Source organism: Phodopus roborovskii, unplaced genomic scaffold, assembly GCF_943737965.1.
Source record: "Phodopus roborovskii unplaced genomic scaffold, PHOROB, whole genome shotgun sequence".
Taxonomy (NCBI): Eukaryota; Metazoa; Chordata; class Mammalia; order Rodentia; family Cricetidae; genus Phodopus; species Phodopus roborovskii.
The window spans coordinates 21,098,977-21,122,337 of NW_026126434.1; the positions used below are offsets into that span (position 1 = coordinate 21,098,977).

At 52.1% G+C, this 23,361-nt stretch overlaps 1 protein-coding gene across 1 annotated transcript in view; it reads right to left on the reverse strand.

Moving 5' to 3' along the window:
* Nucleotides 1-924: 924 nt before the first annotated feature.
* Nucleotides 925-23,361, reverse strand: part of Rsph14 (radial spoke head 14 homolog) — a 76,115-nt gene continuing 53,678 nt past the window's right edge. Inside the window, exons 5-7 of the mRNA XM_051186902.1 lie at nucleotides 4,844-5,069; nucleotides 2,971-3,107; nucleotides 925-1,192 (exon numbers count right to left, since the gene is read on the reverse strand). Coding sequence (XP_051042859.1) covers nucleotides 951-1,192; nucleotides 2,971-3,107; nucleotides 4,844-5,069 — 605 coding nt within the window. The 3' untranslated portion in view covers nucleotides 925-950. The remainder of the gene's footprint in view (nucleotides 1,193-2,970; nucleotides 3,108-4,843; nucleotides 5,070-23,361) is intronic.

A 23,361-nucleotide genomic window follows, 5' to 3' on the forward strand; every position in this document is an offset into this window, starting at 1 on the left:
TGGAAGTCCTAGGGCCCCCGCTTTCCTGATGGAGAATAGTTTCCTTCTATTCAGTCTGTTTTTTGGAGAAAGGATAGCACCTGAAATGCCATTTGGGTCCGGTAGCCAGTCCCCTCTGTACAAAAGGGACGACTTGAGCTGATCCTCTGATTCCAGGACACACACTTCTCTGTGTTTCTCTTGATAGCTATGAGGGTCCCTGAGGGCCCTTTAAAGGACAGTGGTGAAAGGCTTGCTCTGGCTCTTGGGATTCTGGTTTTGATAATATTTACTCTGAGCAGTCCTCTCCAAATCACTTCTCACTGGTGAGGTAAGAGCTTTAACAGGCTCTTGGGGAAAGATGAGGGTCCAGCTTAGTCCCGGACCAGGGGCTCAGCCTTGAAATTGCACTCTATTCTTGTCACTCCTCCAATGGAGGCTGGACACACTAGTTCACTTGTAAAGCAGGGCATCTGTAACCTGACCATTCAGACAGGACTAGATTAGAGCATATAGAGAGATCTGGGGTGCCTTGGTCTCTCTGTATGAAAAAGCATAGGTGAAAGTATTTGTCAAAGCCATGATCAGCTATACCCCCAAGGTCCTGACCAGTCAAACATATACAGTTTGGCTGGTGCCTGTTCCAACCGTATACCTTCCAACCCCAAGTCCAAGTCCCTACCTCCCACCCCTATCCCTAGAGAGTTCAGTTCTGCTATATGTCTTCTATAAGAACTTTGGATCCAAGCAGAAAGTATTTGTATCAGGGCTGCCTCTTCCCACTCCACACCATGGGATAGATCTGTGCTCCCCAGAACCAGGCCCTTCTGGGTCTAGTGTTTCTTCTTTGGTAGGTGAGAGCTGTGACATTGCTCCAGGAACATGAAGTGACATTGGAAAGCCAGCACAGGAGATTCAACTCATTTATTCAGGTCTACAGACAGCCTTTCCGGTCTGGCTCCAAAAGGAAGTCATGGCTTCCACTCAATCACTTTAATGGCTACTTTGGCTGCTCGTTGTATGGCCTCACTTTTATGCATCTGGAGGAGACGAAAGGTAGGTATATGGGGCTGCAGTAACTTGCGGCCCTCAGGGGCCTCGGCCAGCATGGTGAGGGCTTTGGTGGCGTTCAGGCACACCTTGGTGGTAGGTGTGGAACACAGCAATTCCAGGAGTGGGTTGATGGCATCTGCATCCAGGGCTGCGTATTTCCCTGTGGGCCACAGACACTAGGTTTTCCAATTATCTGCACACGAGGGGCTGTCTCCCCATGTCCTGTTTCCTGGGACCTCTTAAGAGCAATACCACCTGCGCCTGCCTCCTTCTCCCCACTCCCCCCACCCCCACCTCCATCTCTACAATATTGTTGCACTGAGTCCAACCTGGGTTATCTGTTTCTTCATCTGCCTGCTCAGTTCCCTAACCAGCCTGGCCATGTCACCCTACCCCTATCCTGCAATCAGCCTTCATAAGACGAAATACACGGTATTTTTTACAGAAAAAAAATCAATCATATGTTCATGTGGCAGACATTTCCTGAGCAACTGCTCTGCACCTGGCACAAAACATGCACAGTAGGTACAATGGTGCAGCTTAGCAGTGGGGTCCTCCAGCCACTCTCAAGAGAAGGCTGGATACCTGCCCTATGCCCCATCCCCTGGATGCTGGCTTCTCCACATCTTCCATCATTCTGCCTTTTCTGACAACTGTAGACACCCAAGGCTAAGTCCTCAATGCTCCATTATTCATCTCAGGGCCTGATATAGGATAGGGACTCAAAGACCCAGTTGGGAAAGAGTGGCATATCCCTAGGTCCTTTCCTCTGGGTCTCTAGCCACTGGCTAAGACCTGACAGGCCCCTGGCCTTCCAAGTCATCCCACATAAGCTTGGGCTGAAGACACATGGGGTACTCTGCTCCGCATGCAGTCAGAAGTCCCTCAGGGAGGTTAAATGATGGAAAGATGCTATAGACTCCGAGAAAGCCCCAACCTCTCTCCCTGTGTGTCTCAAATCTACTACTGGGGTCCAATGGGGAGCCATATTGATTATAAATCCAAAACCTACAGAGCCATCAGGAAACAAAGAGGGCATCATGCAAAGGGCTGGAGTAGGTGAGTGCAGACCAGTCAGGAAGGTCAGAAGGCTTTCAAAAGGTATAAGGGACAAGACAGGAGAATGCCACATCTAGTCTGTCAGAGGTAGAGTCTACCCTGGGTCTCTTCCCTCAGCCAGTGGTTGGATGGCTTAGCCTTGAAGTCTGCTGGCTGGGAATCCCGACCTGGGGAGGGGGGGGGAGAAAAAACAACTGTATTCTTGTGTGCCCTATCCCACAACTTGATAGAAGCCATTATGACCAAGAAACACAAAAGGGGGATGGAGAGATGGCTCAGGGGCTAAGAGTGTGGTACTAGTCTTGCAAAGGACCTGAGTTCTGTTCCCAGCACCCACATCAGGCAGCTCACAAACACCTGTTATTCGTTATTCTAGCTCCAAGGGAAGAGGCACATGACTGAAAACACACACACACACACACACACACACACACACACACCTACACATCACTAAAAATAAAATTATTTTTTAAAGAAAGAAACACATAAGGCCAAGGGCCCCAGGATCTGCTTCAACCCAGGAATAACAGAATTGTAGACACCAAACTAATCTAAATCCTGGATCAAAGAGACCCTAGTCTGAGGCAAGGTCTTTAGACCAAGGGAATGGCTTGGTGCAGAGGGGCAAACATCCTAATGTGAGTAGCTGTGTCCGAGAAGATGAGAGAGGTCTAAATCTTGGACCAGACTTCAAAGGATCCTCAGTGATAGGCCAAAAAGTAGATTTTGATAGAGTCTGGGAGGTTAATACCTGGCCTTTGGCATAAGAAGGAAGCATTTGGAAAGCTCACTATGGATGCTGGCAAGCTAGGGGACTTGCTCTCCCCTCCTGCCTGCATCCACCCAACCTTGGGAATCTAAAGGGCACCCTTGTCTTACCTTCAGTGGTCACTGCCGCATGCATTAGGGCCCCCGCTGCATTAGCCTGCACCTCCTCCTCGGAGTCTGACAAAAGTTCCACCAGGATAGGAATGACATCATTCTGCCATACCTGGTTCTTGCCCTCCAAAGGGATGCTAAGGCAGAGAAAGGATAAAGGAAGGTAAGGCCTGGGAATGTCCCAGGACACACGCTAAGACACAGGACCTCTGCTGGCAGTGTGGCTTGGCTGCCAGTGAAAGGGATAACGAGACCCAGGGGAAATGAGTTTCACTCTAAGCCATGCTCATAAATGAAGACATGTCCATCTATGCAGAAGACTAAGACACAGGGGTGTGACCCACAGCAAGACTGTCTGTCTCTACCTGAGTTGGTTGCTTTATCAGGGAGGAGCCAAGCCGCTCCACACATCAGAGAGCTGCTTAGCACCTAGCAACCGCAGGCATGGGCCCAGACAAGGTAACTTTCGGCTCACTCCCTGTTCCAGCATTGTATGAAGTTGTGAAAATGAGGGTGGTGAACTTCCCAAGAGTTTCTCAACCATGACAGGATTGGCGTTTCCTGGCTAGGAAGCCCTCCTCACAGGTGGTAATGCCACACACAGTACATAAACATCCCAACACAGAGACTTCAACATGACCATTTGCTTGCACTACCATTTTGCAGAACTTTGAAAACCTCAAAGGCATAGGTAGTTTATGGGAACACTGTTTGGGAAACAGATCCAGTGGCCACTTCTCTGTGATACTGTGATGCTGTTGGCTTTTTAGGCCATTAATCTTCACCCTGGGGAAGGATAAAGAGTCCTGGATCCTCCTACAGGACTGCCCTGAGCTCAATGACACAAGGTAGGTACTAGTCCAGACACAGAGGTAAGAGCTGAGTTTATCTGCCTCAGCACTTGACATTGGGAGTACAAAATCTAGCCCTTAGTCTAGAGCAGCAAACGGAAGACGTCCACTATGTGGATGACACAAAATAGTGAGGAGTGGTAATGAACACAGGCTGATGGGGGATACCAGAGGAGCTGGGCAAAAGCTGTGCTTTGATATAGTTCTGTTGCCAGAGCTTCATTGGATGGGGACCTCTGGTCAAAGACCTGATAGAGACAGTTTTGGGTGGCTCTGAGAATATGCGAACAATGAACATTCCAAGCTGGCATCTCAGGGGCTGGGTCAGGCCTACCAGAAATACTAGCCTTGCCCTCTGGCAAGACTCCCAGATAGAAGGAAAGACAGGACTTAAGGGATGGCAAGGCCTTCTCTCCCTCTCAAACTGAGGCACAGGCAAAGGGGCCTCTGGGGACACAGGACTGACTGTTGGGAGGTTCTGTGGAGCCTCCCCCCATTTTCAGGACAGGATTTAGACAGACCCTGTGTGAACTTGAGCAAGTGACTGGAGCTCATGCTTCTATTCTCTCATCTCTAAAGGCAGATATCTCCTTCCTCGGCCGTTGTCTAACCACAGTTGACTTTATAAGCAGTGCCTGGCATGTTTGCATACTTAGTGACCACTGGCTATCAACATTATCACTGGAGTTCACCTACTTGTCTTCTTCATGGAGAAGTGACCAATTAGCTAGGTTTATCCAGGATGGGAGTGAGAGAGAGTTTCCTGAGATACAGGACAATCTCAGGCCAGGTACTATGGTTACACTATTGGAAAAGGTACTCTTCTGACATAGTGCCCTCTTCCCCCAGGGCACAAGGAAGTTAGTTAGAGGAAGTATGCCTGAATGGATGCACTTAGGTTCACTGGCAGATGCAGCTAGGTGAAGCCCCACTGATAGGCCAGGAGTAGTTTGGTGGTCTTCTCTGGCCCTCAGCAAAAATTCAAGGAGGTGACCACTCTGTCAACATAAAACAGACCTCACCTGATGGCAATGAGTGCCCGAGCAGCCTTACTGCGGATTTGGGGGTTCTCATTCTGGAGCTTCTCTTTTAAACGGGGCACAGCCTGGCTGTCAAGAGCCTCGGTGGCATCCTCCTGCAGGCATGGTGCCAGAGTGTCCAAGATGATCTCCTGAATGTGTTCCTCCTCTGACTGCAGCTTCCATACCAGCGAGGGGATCAGGCCACTATTGACGATGCCCCGGGCCCCTGAAGAACAGAAAAGGGCATCAAAGGGTCCTCTCCCCAGTGCTGATTGGCCTGCCCAGGTGAGGGGACTGATCCAAAGAGTGGGCAGGAGTTCACAGGTGCAGTACGTCTGGAGATGTGAGACCCTGGAAGTGGTTACCTGTGCCTTGGAGGCATCAAACATAGACAGGTGCATTGCAGCCTGAGAAGTTGGAGCTCACTGCTGCAGGTCAAGGCTTACACAGAGAGAGCCTCTCTCTTCCATACTATTATGGTTTGGACATAAACTATCTCTGAAGACCCATAGGTTAAAGACTTGGTCCCCAGCAAGTGCCTCAGTTGAAAGGTGATTGGCTCACAGTGGCATTTACCTTGTTAATTAGCCCCATCAATAGTCTAGTACATGATTAGTTCATAGGGCATGGGGCCTATTAGAAGTGGGTCTTTAATGTCAGTATTCAGGCATCTGTGCTGGCCTGTCCTTGGGGTTCTGACAGGATACACCCTCATCTGCAGCCACTAATGTGCACATTCACTATGTTCCCTTTTAAAGGGGCCCTGCCCACCTCCCATTTCTCTCTCTCCCCCTCTCTCTCTCTCCCTCCTTCTCGGCCTGTGTGTCTTCTCCCTTCCCCCTCTCTCTGCCTCTCTTTTCTCTTCTGCCACTCCTGTCCCCAGGGGCCAGGCTCCCCTCTCCCCTCCCCCCCTTTACCCATTCACTTTCCCCCAATAAAAAAAAAAACCCTCCACCCAAGCTCTGTGCATGGCTTCTTTCTGCTTATCTAGAATTACAAAAACTAAAGCTGTGCCTCTGAAAACTATGCCTTGCTGTCAACCACTTCTTCCCCTCCCCTTCTCCCTCTTTCTGTCTCTTCCCCTCTTCCCTTTCTCGGTCTCACCTTGCCCAGGCCTACCCATAAAACGGGCAGCTCTGCTATATCTACCCCTGCTACTTCGGGATGCTCTACAATGAAGCCACATGGGCTGAAGCCTAGGAAACTGTGGGCCAAAGTAAACCTTCCCGCCTTTACATTGGTTTTTCTCCAGTTATCTTGTCACAGGTAAAAGAAAACCAGCCAAATTCCCTCCAGAGTAACAGGGGACACATCAGGCTTCCTTTCACATCCAAACTATGCCGGGAGTAGAGCCTGAGATAGAAAATGTGGGGTGTAAAACAGTGTCTGCTATCCCCTAAAGATCTGTGTTACCATCTAAAAATGACAGGATCTGGCCAAGGGGTTTTGGGAATCCCTGGGGCCATGCAAGGGCAGGGCTGCACTAGTTTCCTTTCTCACTGCTGTGACTAAACACACAGGTGACATGAGCCCTGCAGGAACAACCCATCATGGCAGGGAAGACATGGCCACAGGTGGGTCACAGCCATGGAAGCACAAAGCTGGGAACCTTTAGCAACTCACATTTCTGCAGAAATGGAAGCACACATTGGACAGAAATGGTGTGGGGGGGGCTATAAACTTTAAGGCATACCCCGGCTTTGTCCAGCTAGGCTCCACCCCAAAAAACGTACCACAATGTCTCCAAAACAGTGCCACCAGCTGGGCACCGAATGCTCAGTTCCATGACCCTGCGGGGATGGGCATCTTATTCCAAACCATAGGGCACAGAGGCTAGCAGCACAGCGAGAAGACACCCCAATAAACAGGACTGACCTCTCTACTTCTGGAGAACCCAGGACCAGGCACAGGCAGCACCCAGAAAGCTCCAGGCTGTCAGAGAAGCCTTCCCAATTCAATGCAATGAAAAGGGAACAAAAGGGAGCTCTCTTCCCTGCCACACAAGGGCCACCTGTGACTACCGCCTGGCAGCCAGCCCCTCTGCCAAGCCTCTCCAGCAGCCCACTGTGCCCACTACAAAGCCTCCCGTTGCCCCTGAGGAGGTGGCCACCAGCAAACATCTCTCTTTCTGTCTCCCCAGTTAAACCCTCTAATTTACTCTAGAGAGGCAAATGAACAGGTTAATTAGCCTAAAGGTCTCTCAGTGCCAATTAGCACCAGGGAATTTCCTCTTTGCGGGCATCACCCCGGCTTTCCTTCCCCGGTCCCTGAGGATGTCAGATGGCAGGTGACTGTGGCAATGGAGTGGAGAGGTGGGGCAGGGATCTGGGCAGTTCACACTGCTTCTGCGTGTTCCCTGATGCTCTTATCTGGCTTCTCCCTGGGGTGCCTGAGTATAGCAACTAGCTCTGCCCATTCATGCTCAAAGATCTCAGGACAGCTCAGGGAAGCCACTTTCCTCCTTCCTGCTTCAAATGAATTGGGTTTTTTGTTTTATAGGGGTTTTTATTTGTTTGTTTGTTTGTTTGTTTGTTTCCCAGCCAGACTTCCAAATTGAGTGTGTCTTTTCCCAGCTGTGTGACTTGGACCTATTCCCTAATCTCAGAGCCTGGTTCCCTCAGCACTGAAATGGGTATTAAATGCCAGTAGAAGCTGTGCATCCCATCCTCTAACTGGGACTTGATGCTGCCCTGACTTGCACCTGTGTCTACGTTTGTCCGGAAACCCTGGGTGGGGGGGGGGGTGAGGGTGTCCCTGCTGCCTGGGACTATCGTCTGAATTGAGACAGATAGAGGCTGGGGAAGGAAAAAGACATGTCGGAAAAGTTATAATGTTAGAGGCACTCCCCTTGCCTCTATCTAGCTCCCCTTCCTTGGTAAGGAATTGAGGTCCAGATAACAAGTCTAATGCCCAAGTACTCGACAAAGCCGGGACCCTTGGGAGCTCAGATTTTGTTTCCCAGCATCTGTCTCCAGATACTGCCCCTAAGCAGCAGGACCAAGATTCATTTTTAGATCAAGGAGAAAAATAAAAAAACCAAAGTTTGTATGGGGGGGGTGGAGAATCTTTTCTGTTCATTTACATCATTTCTCTTCAGCTAAAAGACAAGTTGGCAGGCCTGGCTAGTTATAATTAACCCAGGTGCCATCTGGAATATTAAAGTGGGGAATGGGATACACAGACCCCAGAGAAACATAGCGCAGAAACCCACCCAGCTGCCACAGTATGAGAATCAGTGAGTTGTGGAAGCATGAAGGCAGGGCACAGAAAGGAGCCTGCCAGGACTGGTGCCATCTCCAAAGCCCAGACCCTGGGCAGCTGAAAATCCTGATAGGAGCAAGACACCCCCCCCAGCCCACACCAGGGTATTGGGAAGGCTGGTGGAAAGCCAGCTTGCAGTGGGGAGGAGTGGCGGCAAGACATTAGGGAATTGGTGTCCCTGTGATTCCACAGATGTAACAGGCTCTACCCTGTACTAGGCCTTGTAGACTGATTTCATAAGCTTGTTCTTACTTTCTCTAGCTGGACTACTCAAAGTTATCATTATCCAATGATTCCCAGCAACACAGCTCGTCTTGTCTGTGAGCCCATGCCTATCTCAGATAATACAATACTTAACACTCAGCCTTTCTCGGGTGTGAAAGCTAACCTTAAATTTCTCTGCTGGTCCTGAAGCCGACCTCCTCAACCGTACTCAAAGGTCATTAGGCAGTTGTGACTGTCCCTAGTATCCTTGCATGTCTGGTAGATGCTAGTGTGGACAAGTTGGCCTTTCCGAGGTCCTAGACAGACCCCATATTTTTTTGTGGCCACCTTGGAACTCACTTCTCCTGATACCTGGCTATCCTGCTCTTGCCATAGCTCTAGCCCAAGCATCTATCTTTATAAAGCTAGTCCAGTGCTCAATGTTTTCCCTGCCCTAGGCTCCCAAAGCCCCCACTGGACCACTACAAGTACATAAGAAGGATGAATGGGTATGCTGCTTTCTACCCCCTGCTCTACGCTTCCAGGGTCTTCTAAAAGGGTGCAGAGCTATATTCTAGAAGTATGCACTATGTGGGGGCCACCAGCAAAAGATCAGGTGAGACCAAAGCCTCTCAATTTGAGGTAGTTGCCAGGGTCAGGTCCAGGAGGCAGCATCCAACACTAGTATACAGGGGCTAGCCTCTGTTCCCCCACCTGGAATGCTGTAAGGGGTAATCTAATTCTTGCTCTGGTTTTACCCTCTGCAAAAGGCTGGAATCTGACCCCTGAGTCTGCTGTGGAAAATGCCTCTGCCGAGCCCTGGTCCCTTATTTCCTACATGCATTAACCTTCTGAGGAGTCTATAGTACCCTCTTTAACAGATTAGGACACGGACTCTCATCCAGGCCCCAGTGGCAGAAGACTGGCCACATAGCCTGATGGTTTGGTAGACATGATCTTCAACCATTGGCAAAATACCTTGGGTCCTCATTGGTCACTTCTAAGTAGCACTGTAGCATGTTTAGGTTGGCCTCAGCAGTGCCCAGAACCAGTACCTGTCCCTTCCCTAGAAGTTTAGGCAGCTCTTTCACAGGTGGGCTGTCCCCTAACCCCACGCCCGCACGCTCTGAGTATGCAGTACAACAGTCCCCATCTCACAGCAAAAGAACCTTTCCCAGGGAGGTGGTGGGATGGCCTCCAAAGCATCCTGCTGGCTAGAGGGCACAACATGTGGCCATGGCTCCCCACCTCATCCTGGGCTCGAAGACACAATATGCTTAGAGTTACAAGGATGGAAAAACAGAGAGGCACTACTCTGGTGCCCCCACCTCGGTCTGAGTCTTTCTTGTTCGGAATGAGGGGCCACCAGCCAAGATCCACACATGGGCTTCTCTTGACACTGAGCAGAATGTCACAGCCTGTATTCTATCAAGGGTCTGAGTCTCCAAAGCGAGCAGGGACTTTACTGTTCTGGTTCCCTTTGGCTTCTCTCTGCTGGAGTGGGAGGGACTCCTAAAAGTGCCCCCTGCATGCTGCAAAGGAGAGCAGAAGACATGACGAATGACATGCTGCGCAAACCTTGCTAGCGTTTTCACGCACCCTAAAAGATCGAAGCGATCCAAGGAAGCCAAGACCGACAGCACTTGCATAGAGACGGGTGGGAGAGTAGATTGCCAGGGCTGAGTTCGAACTCCAATGAGTAGAGACAAGGGCGGGGCAAGCAAGGTGCAAGGAACTAGGGCTACGACGCTCTCGGGGTGGGTTTCCCAAGATGCTAGAAGTGGCTCAGCGCAGTGCAGTGCTCTAGTCGCTAGAGCCAGCAACGCGTGCTGTACGGCGGCGCGCACACAGCCGCGGCCCCGCCCATGTCTGTCGTTATTGGACTGTTTGTACGTCCGTCGGCCACTACCGCCCAATGGAAAATGAGCCGGAGCTAGTGGTCCGGCGGCAGCGCGTGGTGCGGGGCAGGCGAGCGACAGACCCCGCCTGCGGTTGGCCTGGCAACGGGCTGCGCTCGCGACTCCGCCCCCTGCCGGCGGCGGCGCGGTGCGGAGCGGGTGGACCCGCTTGCGGGCGGCGCGGGAGGGTGGAGGAGGGAGCCAGGGCGGCGGAGCGTGTGTGCCACCCGCGGACCGGTCACGTCCTCGCGCGGGCGCTGGCACCCGCGTCGTGCAGAACCAGGGTGCCACAGCCCCACGCTCGCGGCCCCGCCCCGCCGGGTGCAGCTCGACCGACGCACGAAGCCGCGCCCGGGAGGTGAGTGAGTGAGCGCACCAGCGGCCCCGGCGCGCACAGCTGAACCCAGGGCTGGGGGCGCGGCTGGGGCTCACCCCACCCCCACCCGGGCCCGAGCCTGGGCCCTTTGTGCTGGAGACCCGAGATCTCCAGGGCTAGGGGTGCAGAGGCAGGGATGCCCCGCCGGGTGGGAGAGCCGCCAGGGTGGGGTTGTCTGCGGGGTGGGCAGGGGTAGCCACGGCCCAGACAGGTGCCTGGGGAGGGAGGCACAGCAGCCCAGTAACCCTCGGGAGGGCTGGCCGCCGCCTGACGAGATTGGGCAGGGGTCGCCAAGGATGATGTGGGACCACTGCACGCCCTGAGCAGCTGTGGGTGCGGAGCCCAGGCGGGCGACCTGCAGCAGCGACGTCAGGCGAGGGTCTCTCTCCGGGGGCGAGTGGTTCAGGCAGCCGCAGGTGTCAGGAGCTCCTGCGCTTGGCCTTGAGAGAAGGGGAAGAGAGGGCCCTGAGGCCCGGGTACAACAGCTCGCTGTTCTCGGTCATCGCTCTTGCAAGGGAGCAGGTTCCTTGGAGGCATTTGGAGCCAGAGATGAGTATCGACCTGCTGCGATTGTAATGTGTTCCTGGCTCAATATTTTTTTCCCTTAAAAGGCGGTGGGGTGTTTGGGGAGGGGTGTGAGGGCCTCTGCCCGGGATCCTGCGCTGGATCTGTGGGGGCACTGCCTTTAGGGAGGTGCTGAGCCTGTCTGGGTGAGGATGGCAGGAATCTGCCTAGGCCGAGAATTGGGGATCCTGTTACAGAGAGGAGGATGGGAAAGCAGTGCCAAGTGAGACCAGGGTTCCCTGGAGTCTGAGTCTCAAGGTGGAGGGACCAGCCTGGTAAACGAGGTAGCCTTGTCTGGGAAGGGGATTGGGGCAAGACGCCTGAGCCCTGACAGACTCTTTTTCTGCCCAAGTGGTTTCCCCTGCACTAGGAATCATCTAGTCCTGCTAACCTGGCCCCTGTCTTAGAGGAAGCTGCCTGGCCAGATTCAATTAAGCAAACATTTACTGAGTGCTGGCTCCCCCCAGGGCTGGGTGCTGAGGTGGAAGGGTGGGAGTGGACCGGGCTCACCCTCCCAGGGCTGATTTACCTTCCTATGGGGGAAATATGGCTGTGCTCTGATAATCAGGCCCTCAGTGTGGTGCAGGGGTCTTGGGAGGGGCCTGAGAGAGAGACCCCAGGCTTAGGTCAGACCTGCCTATGGGCAATGTGACATTTGAACTGGAGCTTGAAGGACACGGGCACAGTGAGAATGAGCAATGTGGGCAGAGGGGAGAGGATGAATAGAGACTCAGGAGCTGGGGCAGCTGGGTTGGGTGGAGGTACAAGGTATATTTGGGGAAGTCAGGGGTGTGAGGGAGAGGTGGGCCAGAGAGGCACATGCAGGGAAGTGGCCAGAGACACCATGGCCAGACACCACTGTTTGTTAGGTTGTCTCAGTGGAGCCCACAGCCTCTGTGTCTATAAAAGGGAATGGTTCTGTGACCCCTGGAGCTGAGTTGTGTTAGAGGAAGACTTTAAAGACCAGAGAGGGCTCCTGGCACCCGCCTGGGTCTGCCCTTTCAAAGCTCCTTGTCTCTGGCAAAGCCAGGGCCCTGGATAGTCAACCCACCCAGCACCCTTCTTAGCCAAGAGAAGTCACCCCCTTGGAAGGAGACCACGTTTAGCTGGTGAGTCTGGAGTTGGGAAGGTAGGAGGGACCATTGAAGGACCCAGGGAGCTACAGAGGGCTGCCCGTGCTTAGACACAGTGGTGCCCCACTCTGTTTGCCATCTCTTCTAGACATGAAGAGATGCTGGCATTTGGTATAACTCTTCTGGTGTGTTCCACTGAGGGATGTTTTCTATGAGACGGCCTGTGAGTAGACATAGTTCCCCTTAAAAGGCCCATGTCACCTTCTGCCCAGAGATGTTTTTGGTTTTCTCTCAGAAGGGCCTGGTTTTTACTCATCTTGGTAGTATGCCCATCAAAGATACACACTCACACACACACACACACACACACACACACACACACACACACACACACGGTATTGGCGGAGGCTCACAGTGCCGCAGCAGCAAGAATATAACCTGCTTGCCCTCATGGGGTACATGATCTGTGCCTCCTGCCCTGACCCATTTCAGGGACCTGCTCTGGAACTCAGGGTTTGAAGCATAGAGAATACATTCTTCTGTCCCCAACCTCCTAGACCTACAGATTAAAACAAAACCAAAAACAAAAAAAGTGTCTCAGTCTGAACCTCAAGAGATCCTATGGTGAGTCCAACAGTATCTGGGTGACTGGATATAGACATCACGGCCAAGAGGCCCCTGCATAGAGGCTGCTGGGAAAGAGTCTTCTTGTAGATAGTTTGAGAATGTATCCTCAGTCTAGCTACTCAGTAGTCTGGTATGTGAACCTGGATGACAGTGTGCTTGTGTACATGCATGCACGTATGCATCTGTGCTTCCTCTCTTGGAGGCAAGGACAGAGCATGCCTTTACCACCTCACAAAAGCCTCAAAAGACCAAAAACCCTGGTGTCTGCAGAGGTGCACTAGCTGCTGTGACTGATTTGCTTGTGGAAACTCTGGAGGAAGCAGATAGCCCACTTGTCTCCCAAAGCCCCCCAGGAAGGAAACCCAGGGTATCCAAGCCTGGAGCAGCCTGTGAGTCCTGTGCTTGACTCAAAGGAACACGATTAAAAAAGTATTCAAGGCAGACACCAAAAGTTAGCTCCAGGCAGGCAGAGGCCACACTGTACTCTGTGTAGCCTGAGGAGGGCCCAGGAGCAACAAAGCTTTCTGTGCCTGAGAGCCATTAAGCGAGAACTCTGGTGTAGGCATCAGAAGCCATGGAGACAGACCCTGGTCCTGTTGCCTCTAGTTCAGACCCATCTTCTCTGACCCTTCCTGTCCTCATCTCTAAAGAATTAACGATACTGTCCTTGATCCCCACATCAGCCATCCACTTTAATGTATCCACATTGGAGGAGACGCACAAGAGGCAAGAGGATGGCAGGTTTGATGTTGGTGTGAGCTATAAAGCAAGAGCTTGTCTCAAAAATTCAAAGTGGGGGTGGGGGTAGATCAGTCAGCAAAGCACTTACCACTGACCTGAATTCCATCATCAGGACCCATGTGAAGAAAGAAAGGAAGGAAGGAAGGGAAGGAAGGAAGGCAAACAGGTAGTGAGAGATGCATACTTGTAATTAATTCCGTTCTTGGGCATGGGGAGTAGAAACGGGCAAGTCCCTGGAGCTCACTAACCAGACAGTGTAGCCCAATCAGGCAAGACCCAAGCTTGTGAGAAACCCCGTCTCAAAACACAAGGTGAACAACACCCAGAGAGATGCAACATGCAAGGCTGTCTTCTGGCCTCGGTGTGTGTGCCTGTGTGTGTGTGTGTATACCCACACCACACACTCATAAACAAGCTCATATGTACATATGAAAGAGGAGGATAGGTGACCAGAGCCCAGTGCAGACTTCTGGGTAGGATCTAAGACTGGGCCAGGTAAGGCTCACACTCCAGTGAGTCAGAGGACCTGGGCAGGTTAGACCAGAGGAGGATCTGGAACTGGTTGGGGTTTTTTTAATGTGCTCTGTTCAGCTGGGTGTGTATAGCTCTCAGTGGGGAAGACTTGTCAAATGGGGAAGCTCTTGATTCTATCCCACTACCAAAAGCAATGATGTTATAAGTAACGTAAAAGTAGACTGGGCTAGAATGAGACCCTGAGGTCACTTGGGGCTGGGCAGTGTTTCAGGAGAGAGACTGGAGATGTATAGAAGGGTGATGAGAGGGAATGAGTCAGGTGGGAGCTCTGAGGTTTTATCTGGGCCACTAGAAGGGTACAGCTGGCCCTGGCTAAGGAAGGAGGCTCATGAAGACTCCAAGAGGAAGAGACTCGGGAATCTGGTGAGACTCCAGCAGGTATTGACCATATTGTGGTCAGAGCGAGGTCAGTGGAGTCCTTGCCGTTCAGGAAGGGGTGGGCCAGTGACGTCACTGCAGATCGAAGGTAGATAGGACCTGAGAGGCTGAGGAGGATGAGGCTGAAGTTGGAGAACTGGCAGACCGGTTAGGTGGGAACACCCTTGTAACTGTTCTTTAGGAAACTGGAGAAGGCATCCCAGGATGGGGGTAATGGGGGTCCCTTCATTAAACACTGAGGTTAGAGCATCATGGGAAAGTTCTGGCTACACAATTAACTGGGGCCTTGGTAAGAAATTAGGAAGCATTCCAGAACGGCCACAGCTTAACATTAGGCTTGACTGAGAGCCCTATGTAGCCACCTGTGTGTATGGCATGGAGCTGGCCTACTTATGGGGACTACAGGACTGTGGTGGGCGGAGAAAGAGGCCTAACAAGTTGTGCTGTGACGTGCCCGCTGCCCTCCCTCTTCTCCTTTCTCCGTTCCCCTGAGTGGGTAGATCAGCTGTGTGCGGTCAGTCTTTGATCTCCTGGCTAGGGATCCCAAAGCCACACATTAAGAGTTGCTCCCTGAGCGTTATCATTTCTTCCCCCTCCATCTTTGCCCCCCCCACACACACACCATGACCAGTAGCCACTCAAGACAGCAGGTAGCAGGAGATGCATCTTGAAGTCCAGCCACCTTCAGTTGTGGGGCAGGTGTGGCTGGCAGCTTGTTACAGTAGCGTCTGTGAGTCAGTCTCTCTCAGTCTCTCTCTCTCTCTCTCTCTCTCTCTCTCTCTCTTCCACAGAAGCCTGCTACATCACAGAGTTTTGAGTTATTCACTTCTAAATTAAGGTATACGTCTCTTTTAGAGGCGTCCCTGGAGAATCCATCAAGAAGTGCTAGGAAGCTAGACTGTCAGAAGCCACAGTGCAGGGAGGGGCCTTTCGATGTCAAACCCAATGTTCCTTCTAGCAGAATCCAACTGGATGCACGCCCTGTCCCTCGGGCTCGTGTGGCCATGGCCATGCTGGAGTAGGCTGTGGTCAAAGCAAGCCTTTTCAAGGGAAACCCCTGCTCCTGGGGTGGAGGACCACCAAGACAGGATTCCTGGGTGGGCCTGGCCTGGATCCTGATTCCTCAGAGGGTGTCCCTGTGAGCCACAGATGCTACAGCCCTTTGCTGTGTTGGGTTGGAGGTGTGTAGACTGATGTTCACATTTCCCTGGAGCCTGGAAATAGACATTCCCAAAGAGGCCATACCAAATCTGCCCCAGATTATTTCATAGCCAACTGCCTTCCAGAGGTGGGCAGGAAATGTTTCTTATCCTCTTACAATCAGTGCTGTGGAGGAGAGACCTGTTTTTACCTCAGTTTTAGTTGAGGAGACCCGAATCCTGACGGGGGGGGGGGGCTCTTCAGTGCCTCTGTAGACCCTGGAAGCCACTGCAGTTGATAAACCAAGCTCAAGAAGGGACATTAAGGGACCTGGAATTCTCAGGAGTTTAACAGTAGCTCAGCTTTCTCTTCTGTAGACTGGCTTTATCCCCCAGTGGGTCACAGGAAGCATGCTGGGGACCTACCTGACCGAATCTGTGGACCTGGAGCCAGAGCGGACCTGCTGCTGGCTCTCAGGCTCTGGCCTCTGCTCCAACAAGAGTGTGGTGGGTTGCAGCAAGCCCTGGGCATTTCCCATCCAGCCCATTTGTTCTGGTTCCGTGGCTGGTGAGGGGTGTGGAGCTGCAGGACTGGGCTTATTTCCTTAGCCCCTTAGACCCTTTGGGTCTCAGTTTCCTTTTCTCTAAAGGGATGAGAGAAGTCAGCTGGATTCCTTGTAGGCTAACACTAGGGCTCATCCCCTGCGGGGAACTGAGGGTCTGCTGCCAGGTTGGGCACTCAAGAGGGAAATCAAGGCAGCTGTCCTCACCCGCCATCCTTGTGTTCTCTCAGAACCCTGCCTAAACTGAACTGCTCTCCTCCAGCTGCAGGGATTGTAGGCCAGGGTTCTCCACAGGGCAGAATGGGCCTCGCGGCTGCAGCTGCTGTTGCTTTCACTCAGGGCTCTCACCCGGGGCCACATACTGAGAGAATTTTCACATCTCTGACCCCATGCTTGCTTGAGTCTCGCTGGGGCCTCACTATAATCTTATTCACATCCCAGGTGTGTGCCTGTGCCCCTCCCACTTCTCTTTTCCCCCTTGTAGGTTACCACAGTCTGACCTATTTGTTTCCATTACTTGCTGTTTGTGTGTTGTTTCTTGGGTCTGAATGAAAGATGTGTGAGGCATTGGCTTTTGTTTTGGTGTTTGCCTATGAGAAAAATGACACCCAGGAAATCCATTCTTAGGGACCGACACCACCACCACCGTAATGGGATGCACCTCAAACTGTCCCTTGGAGTCCCGTTCTGAAGAGGGTTGGTGTTTGCTAACTGGTGTGGAGCTTAGCCCTTTGCGCCTAAGAGAGATATCTTTGCATCTTAGGTTTAACTACCTATCACAGACCACCAACGGGGGGGGGGTGGGCTACCCCCTTCAGGCCCAGCCACTTCAGGCACCAGACAGACTTGGGTCGGTTGCCTGGGTGCTAACACTGAATCAGACGCCTCAAACTGACACTTGACCCCTTGGTGATGTGCCCCAATGGAGCCTTAGTCAAACCAGGGAGTGGGATTTACCCGGAAGTGGCACCCAAGAGGTGAACCCACGGGAAACTGCCCTAAGGGGACTACACACTGGTTCCTAAGTGGCCTCTCTATGTCTGTCAGGTCAGGTCAGCAGGACTGCTCATAGCAAGAGGATCCTGAGATACTTTTTCCTCCCCCCCCCCACCCCTTATTATTTATTATTCCTCACTGTTCTGTTCTTTTAATTTGTTCAGCAGGTGCTTTGCACGTGTGCATGCCAGGCAAGCTCTCTGCAACTGAGCTACCACACCAGTCCTCCTCGGTTTTAAACCAAAGGCTCTGGGCTAAGCCAAGGGTACAGAAAGTTTTCATTTCTTATCTCAGATTCAGGGTGGCCACCTAAACCACACTGTGGCAAAGAGGACTCCAAGTCCATGTCATAGCTCAGAGCGGGGAACTATTGGTTAGTGATAACCTGTAAGGTGGTCACCTGGCCCGCTATCAACACTCTGCCTGTTGCCCATCAGCTTTAACTCATCCCCGCATCTCCTTACTTGGGGATGAGGCCCTGACCCCTCCCCGACACCCTGACTCGTGTGTCAGCACACACACACACACACACACACGCACACACACACACGTGCACGCACACGCGCACACACGCACGCACACATGCACACGCGCACACACACGCACGCACACATGCACACGCACACACACATGGCGGAACTTTTAGCTCTCCTCCTCGGCACTCTTGTCATTGGCATCCAGAGTTCCGAAGCAACTTGGCCATTGTTGTTGACTGTCCCTTATGTCAGCTGATGCCTTGACTCCTCCCTGACCCATAGCAGCCTCACTGTGTGGACTGTGTGAATGAATGAATGAATGAATGAATGAACGAACGAACGAATGAACGAACGAACGAACGAACAACATAGTTTTTGAGAGGGGGCAATTTAGCAAGGCCAAAGTTCCTCCTGGGCATAAATCTCATTCCAATATGCAACTCCAAGAAGCCTACCCGTTTGAGTGGACCAGATGATCATGGGAAGAGAGGCCCAAACCATGGATTTCCACGGGAGGTATTGCAGGAGTAGGGATAATGTGGAAGGAGGAGGCAAAGTAACCAGAGAATGACAAGGTGTGTGAGCCCTAGACTCTGAGAGACTCAGTGCTCCTGTCTGACCCGTGGAGTGGTCGGTCCACCAGGGGTGAAAATGGGAAAGCCCTCCATGCCGCTGGGTGTGCCCCTGAAGGTTCTCCTAGATGACGGTTGGCAAGATGGACTTACAGTCTTTGTCCTGGCTTCAGCATGTCATAGACCTCCATAAGGAACAGCTTGACCTGAAATGGTAGTGTGTGCCCTTGTGCCCTGCACCCATACTGGGGTTGGGTGGGCAGAGCCAGGTGGAGGGGGCTATGGGAGAGGAAAGCAGTGGTGAGAGTAGGGGTTTGTGCTGACTGGTGGCCCGCCCCTGTGCCTCCCCCCCCCCACTCTTCATGGCCTGCCCTCATTGGCCTTACTTGCCCCAGATGTGTGCATGCTCAGACCTGTCCACCTGCCCCTCTTGTCTCCAATTGCCCTGTGGACTAGCTTCCAGGAGCCTCATGTCCATCCCTGCCAGTGAGTTTGGGTGCGGATAGCATGTCCCTCAGCCAGACATTCTCTGCAGCAGAGTTGTCCCCTCACCCACTCTGTTACCTCCGATATGCACTGCAAACATATTTCTTGATAAATGCTAGGAAGAAAAATAATTAGAGTGTTGCCTCTATTATCCAATTTCTGATTAATCAAACTCTCTTTGTCCTCGGCCAAAGTCTATTCATTTCCCTTAAACACTGGGCTGGTGCCAGGCATCGATTTCCTCTGCGATAACACCACACACACACACATGCGCACTGCCAGCCTGCCCTACCCTGTGGCTGGAACTAAACAGAGGCATTGATGGAGCCACTTCTGTCCCCCAATTCTACCTGCCTTTTCCAAGGAACACCCTTTCCTGCTCCAGCTCCTGGGGTTCCTTGGATCACCCCCCCACACACACACACACATCTTTGGTATCAGGTTCTGAGTCAGGATGCATTACAGCCCCTGGCCCTTAGCCTCTAGGGCTTAGACTTGTCTCTGTCACTGGCACAGGAAGAAGACCAGTGCTGGAGAAGGGAAAACAGGCCTGTTTGGGGGGGGGGGGGCTTCGGATCATGGAATGTATATAGGAAAGGCAGCAACAGAAACCCAGCCCAAAGAATTTACAAGATAGTGCAGCCCCAGACACTAGACCTAATGATTCCACAGCAGCACAGCATTGCCATCCAGGGGAAGGGGTGTTCAGATGTCTCTTCTCCCATCCCTGGCTCAGTCTTCTGCTGCTTGCATTGTTGATCATGATAGCAAAGGGGATAGAACCCACTGCACATGAGCTATGCAGTGATGTGTTGTTCTAGAAAGAAACAGTACTGAGAGGTAAGACTTGGATTTTTGGGTCAGGGTGATTCATTTTGCTTGTAAATATGACCAGCAAGGAAGAGACATCTGAACCATCAGGTGTAAGATGCCCCTGAACGGAATCTCACAGACACTTTGACAGAGAAGTGCAACTGGCCCGAACTGAGAGGGAGCCCCAGCCCCGTGTGATAGAGATTACCAGGGAGATGAGCAAAGGAGGGGGTGGGCGTGGGGAGGCAGTTGACAGTGTGCCGTAGCAGAGCTCCTGGGCCCTGGCAGGACCACGATCCTGGCTCTGAACTAAAATGTCAAGGGACAGAAAGAAAGCTTCAAGCATGAGAGAGAGATCAACTGCCTGGTGTCTTATAAGAAGCCCTTAGCTGCTGGTGGAGCGCCAAGTACATGGGGCTGGTGACAGCAAGGGCACCTGCGAGGTCATTGCTGCCATCCAGGTGACAGACTGAGCAGATTAAGCTCAGTGACCAGGTTATAGATAGAGTTAGAAGGATAACAGCAGGGCGCAGTCCTGGCCTGAGGTGCCCCGTTAGGAAGGGACTGTCAGGAAAGTATACTGGGTGTGCTGTGCGTGCCATAGCGCCCCCAGGACCTCTTGTTTATGTGGCTACACTGTCGCCTACTATTGTCCTACACCCATGGGTGTCTGCAGCAGGGCCATGGAGCCCTCATTTTGGGGAATACTTGTGTAGATCTGCCTCCACCTCAGAGTGGACAGCAGTGAGCAGTTGGGCTCCTCTTCCTCCTAGGCCCCCCATGTGGTCAGCCCAATGCTCCTCTGTGGCTGGAACTTCACAGTACTTATCTAATTCCCCATCCCGTCCCGAGCCCCGCCTCTTCCACTCCCGGAGAGTTTCTCCTGGGTGTCCTCCTTCCACTAGTCGTAGTAGAAGCATACTCCACTCAGCCTCTGCCTCTTTTTTAGTTTGATTTGCTTTTGGTTTTTTGAGACAGGGTTTCTCTGTGTAGCCTTGGCTGTCCTGGAACTCACTATGTAGACCAGACTGGCCTCAAACTCAGAGACCTATCTGCCTCTGCCTCCCAGTGCTGGTATTAAAGTGTATGCTACTACTCCAAGCTAGCCTCTGACTCTTCAGGACCTCACCAAGATTGCTCATCAAGGTTCAATAGTGACCATGGGTATGGACACTCACAGGTGTGACCTATTGCTGGCTGAAGAGCAGATGCAAAGGCCCCAGGCAGCTAGCTAGCCCCAGGCAGGTCTCAGCACTGACAAAGTGCACATTCCTGGGCCCTTCTCAGACCTGAGGAGGATCCAGCATCTGCACCGGGATCACACGCTGGCTGTGTGAGCTGAACCTGAGCACCAGGGTCAGCTTGGGTGGGTCTAGAAGAGGGCAGTGGGACAGAGCAAGGAAGAAAGGGAAACAGGTAGATGGGAGGTGCACCTCACCTTCCAAAGAGCAAAGAGAAGAAAGGGGCTTCGGGAAGGAGCCAGGCCTTGAGAACTCATCTGGAAAGCTTCCAGAAGCAGGCTTAGACTGTGGATGTCTCAGACAAGGGCAGGAATCTGCAGAGGTCCAGTATTGTAACAGTATCTCCTCACCCCAGGGAACTGATTAAACCAGCAGTTAACCTTCCCCAGGCCACAGCTCCCTCGGGCAGCATGACATACCATTTAATGTGGCTCTCATTAAAGGCCCTACCTCTTGGCTCTTTGTTTTTCCCCCTTCTCCTCCATAGGTCAAGTTCTTTGTTTTTAACTTCTCAGCCCTGGCCAAATTTCCTTCTGAGTCGGTGCTCCTGGTGAAGCTATCACTTCTTGTCTGGTCAGTCTTGGTGGCTGTGGGCCAGAAGATTACACATGTGGCTGGCCAAAGTCGAGGGGATACAGGAAAGGGCCTCTCTAATGATCTCATCATCCTTCGGTAGGACACTAATAGGCCACTGTGACCTGCCTATCTGTAGCAGAGCCATTGGTTGGGTTGGGGCTCTCTGGGGGAGGGGGTCACTCTACGCACACTCCTTTACTTCCTAACATCTACTTGGATTCTAGGAGAGAGAGAGAGAGAGAGAGAGAGAGAGAGAGAGAGAGAGAGAGAGAGAGCATGCACACAAGAGAGGGCAAAGAAGGAGGACCTCTTACCAATTTGCAAGTCAGGAAGATTATAAGGGGCCACACGGAAAAGCTAACCAGGTGGCCAGGGCCATATTGACTTTGTTTGCAAAAATATCACAAACATAGTTATATTTTCCTAAGCCTAAGCCAAATCAGTAATACCCTACGTTTTCTATCATTTTCAGACACTTGCAGGGGTTGTGGTAAATGAAATGCAAAGTCATTTGCAAACCTTATAGGAAACTGGTGAGCAGAGCCTGCCTCCCCCCCCCCCCCCCGTCATCTGCTCGCCGAGTCCCGAGTGTATGGGAGTTCTCCATTTTCCCTGTAAAGCATGCCATGCTGGCCCGTGTCCATGGCATCACTCAGAACAGTGGGTAGCCCTTGAGCACCCCTGAACACTTGTTTTCCCACCCCTGTGAGTCAGCTGTGTTTGTCCCAAGTGTGTTTATGCCGGTTGTCCTTATTATAATTACATCCTTGAATATTACATAAAAGAACAGAAGATGACTATCAAGGGGGCTTCTGTAGGAATCTCAGTGGCGGGTTTATACGGCCTCCAAAGCTGGGCGTAGTTTGGTTTGGTGTGGGTAAGACAGTTTAAGTTTGAGCACAGAGAGTAATAATGGCCCAGGGTTTGAATAGCAGCTACACTCTCACCGTGCTGGTGTGTCCTACAAGGTGCACTGCTGTGTTCAGCGAGGGTACTACTGGCAGCTCCAGAGCGTGAGCCTAAGCTTCAGGAAAGAGTTCAGCCCCTCTGCACCGTAGCATGGGAATGCACTCATGTCCCTATTAAGTGACAAGGAAGTGTCTAAAGTGCTTGGCTCTTGCTCCTCAGCCTTCTCTATAAGTCACTCCTCACTAAAGCAGCAAGCCAACAGCCCCATTTCGATATCAATGCTTGGTAATTAATGGGTAACAGAAATGCATATTAATACTACTTTTGAAGTCAGTCTCAGTTGTGGGTGTCTGTTGTTTGTTTGCATGGGGTTGTCATTCTATTTGACAAGATGTAAACTGTGACGTACAACAGACACAGTCACTAGAGACAGACCGAGGGTGGGAGGGGGCTGCTTGGGTAATATAGAAGAGGTCCCAGGAAATGCCCACCTGAAAGCCCCCTTCTCCAAGACAACAGAGAGGGGGCAGTCTAGGGACAACCTGCAGGGAAGAGACGCTTCTGGCATGGAAAGTGGGACAAAGGTCCAGGGGCCAAGAGGAGAGGACACAGGCAGGGAAGACAAGGACTGGAAAAGGGGTCATAGGCCAGGACGATGAGGAGAGAATGGGATAAGGGGGTAGGGCGGAGAATGCAGGGCTGGGGGCCTAGAAAGGTAATATAAATGAAGACTGGACAGGGCCCTCAAGAAAAAGATGCCAGTTAAGGATTAGAGGATCAAGAAGAAAATACGGCGTGAGAGCCCAGGAACCAGGGAGAACACAGGGTGAGGACATGCCTGGTACTGAATATGTAATAAGTAATTACCTTAGACAGGGAGGGCTCGATGGTGGGAGAGCGAAGACCAGAAGCTTCAGGAGGAGGACTCCTGCTCACATGGACGAGGGAACTAGAAACTTCTAAGTCTGGGGTCTCTGTTGGATGGGCCTCCTGTTTAGGAAGGATGGAGGAGATGCCCATCTAAGGGGGGGATGAATGGAAAGCAGGAGCCAAAACATCAGAGAAGCAAATAGAGGGACCCTGGAAGCTCA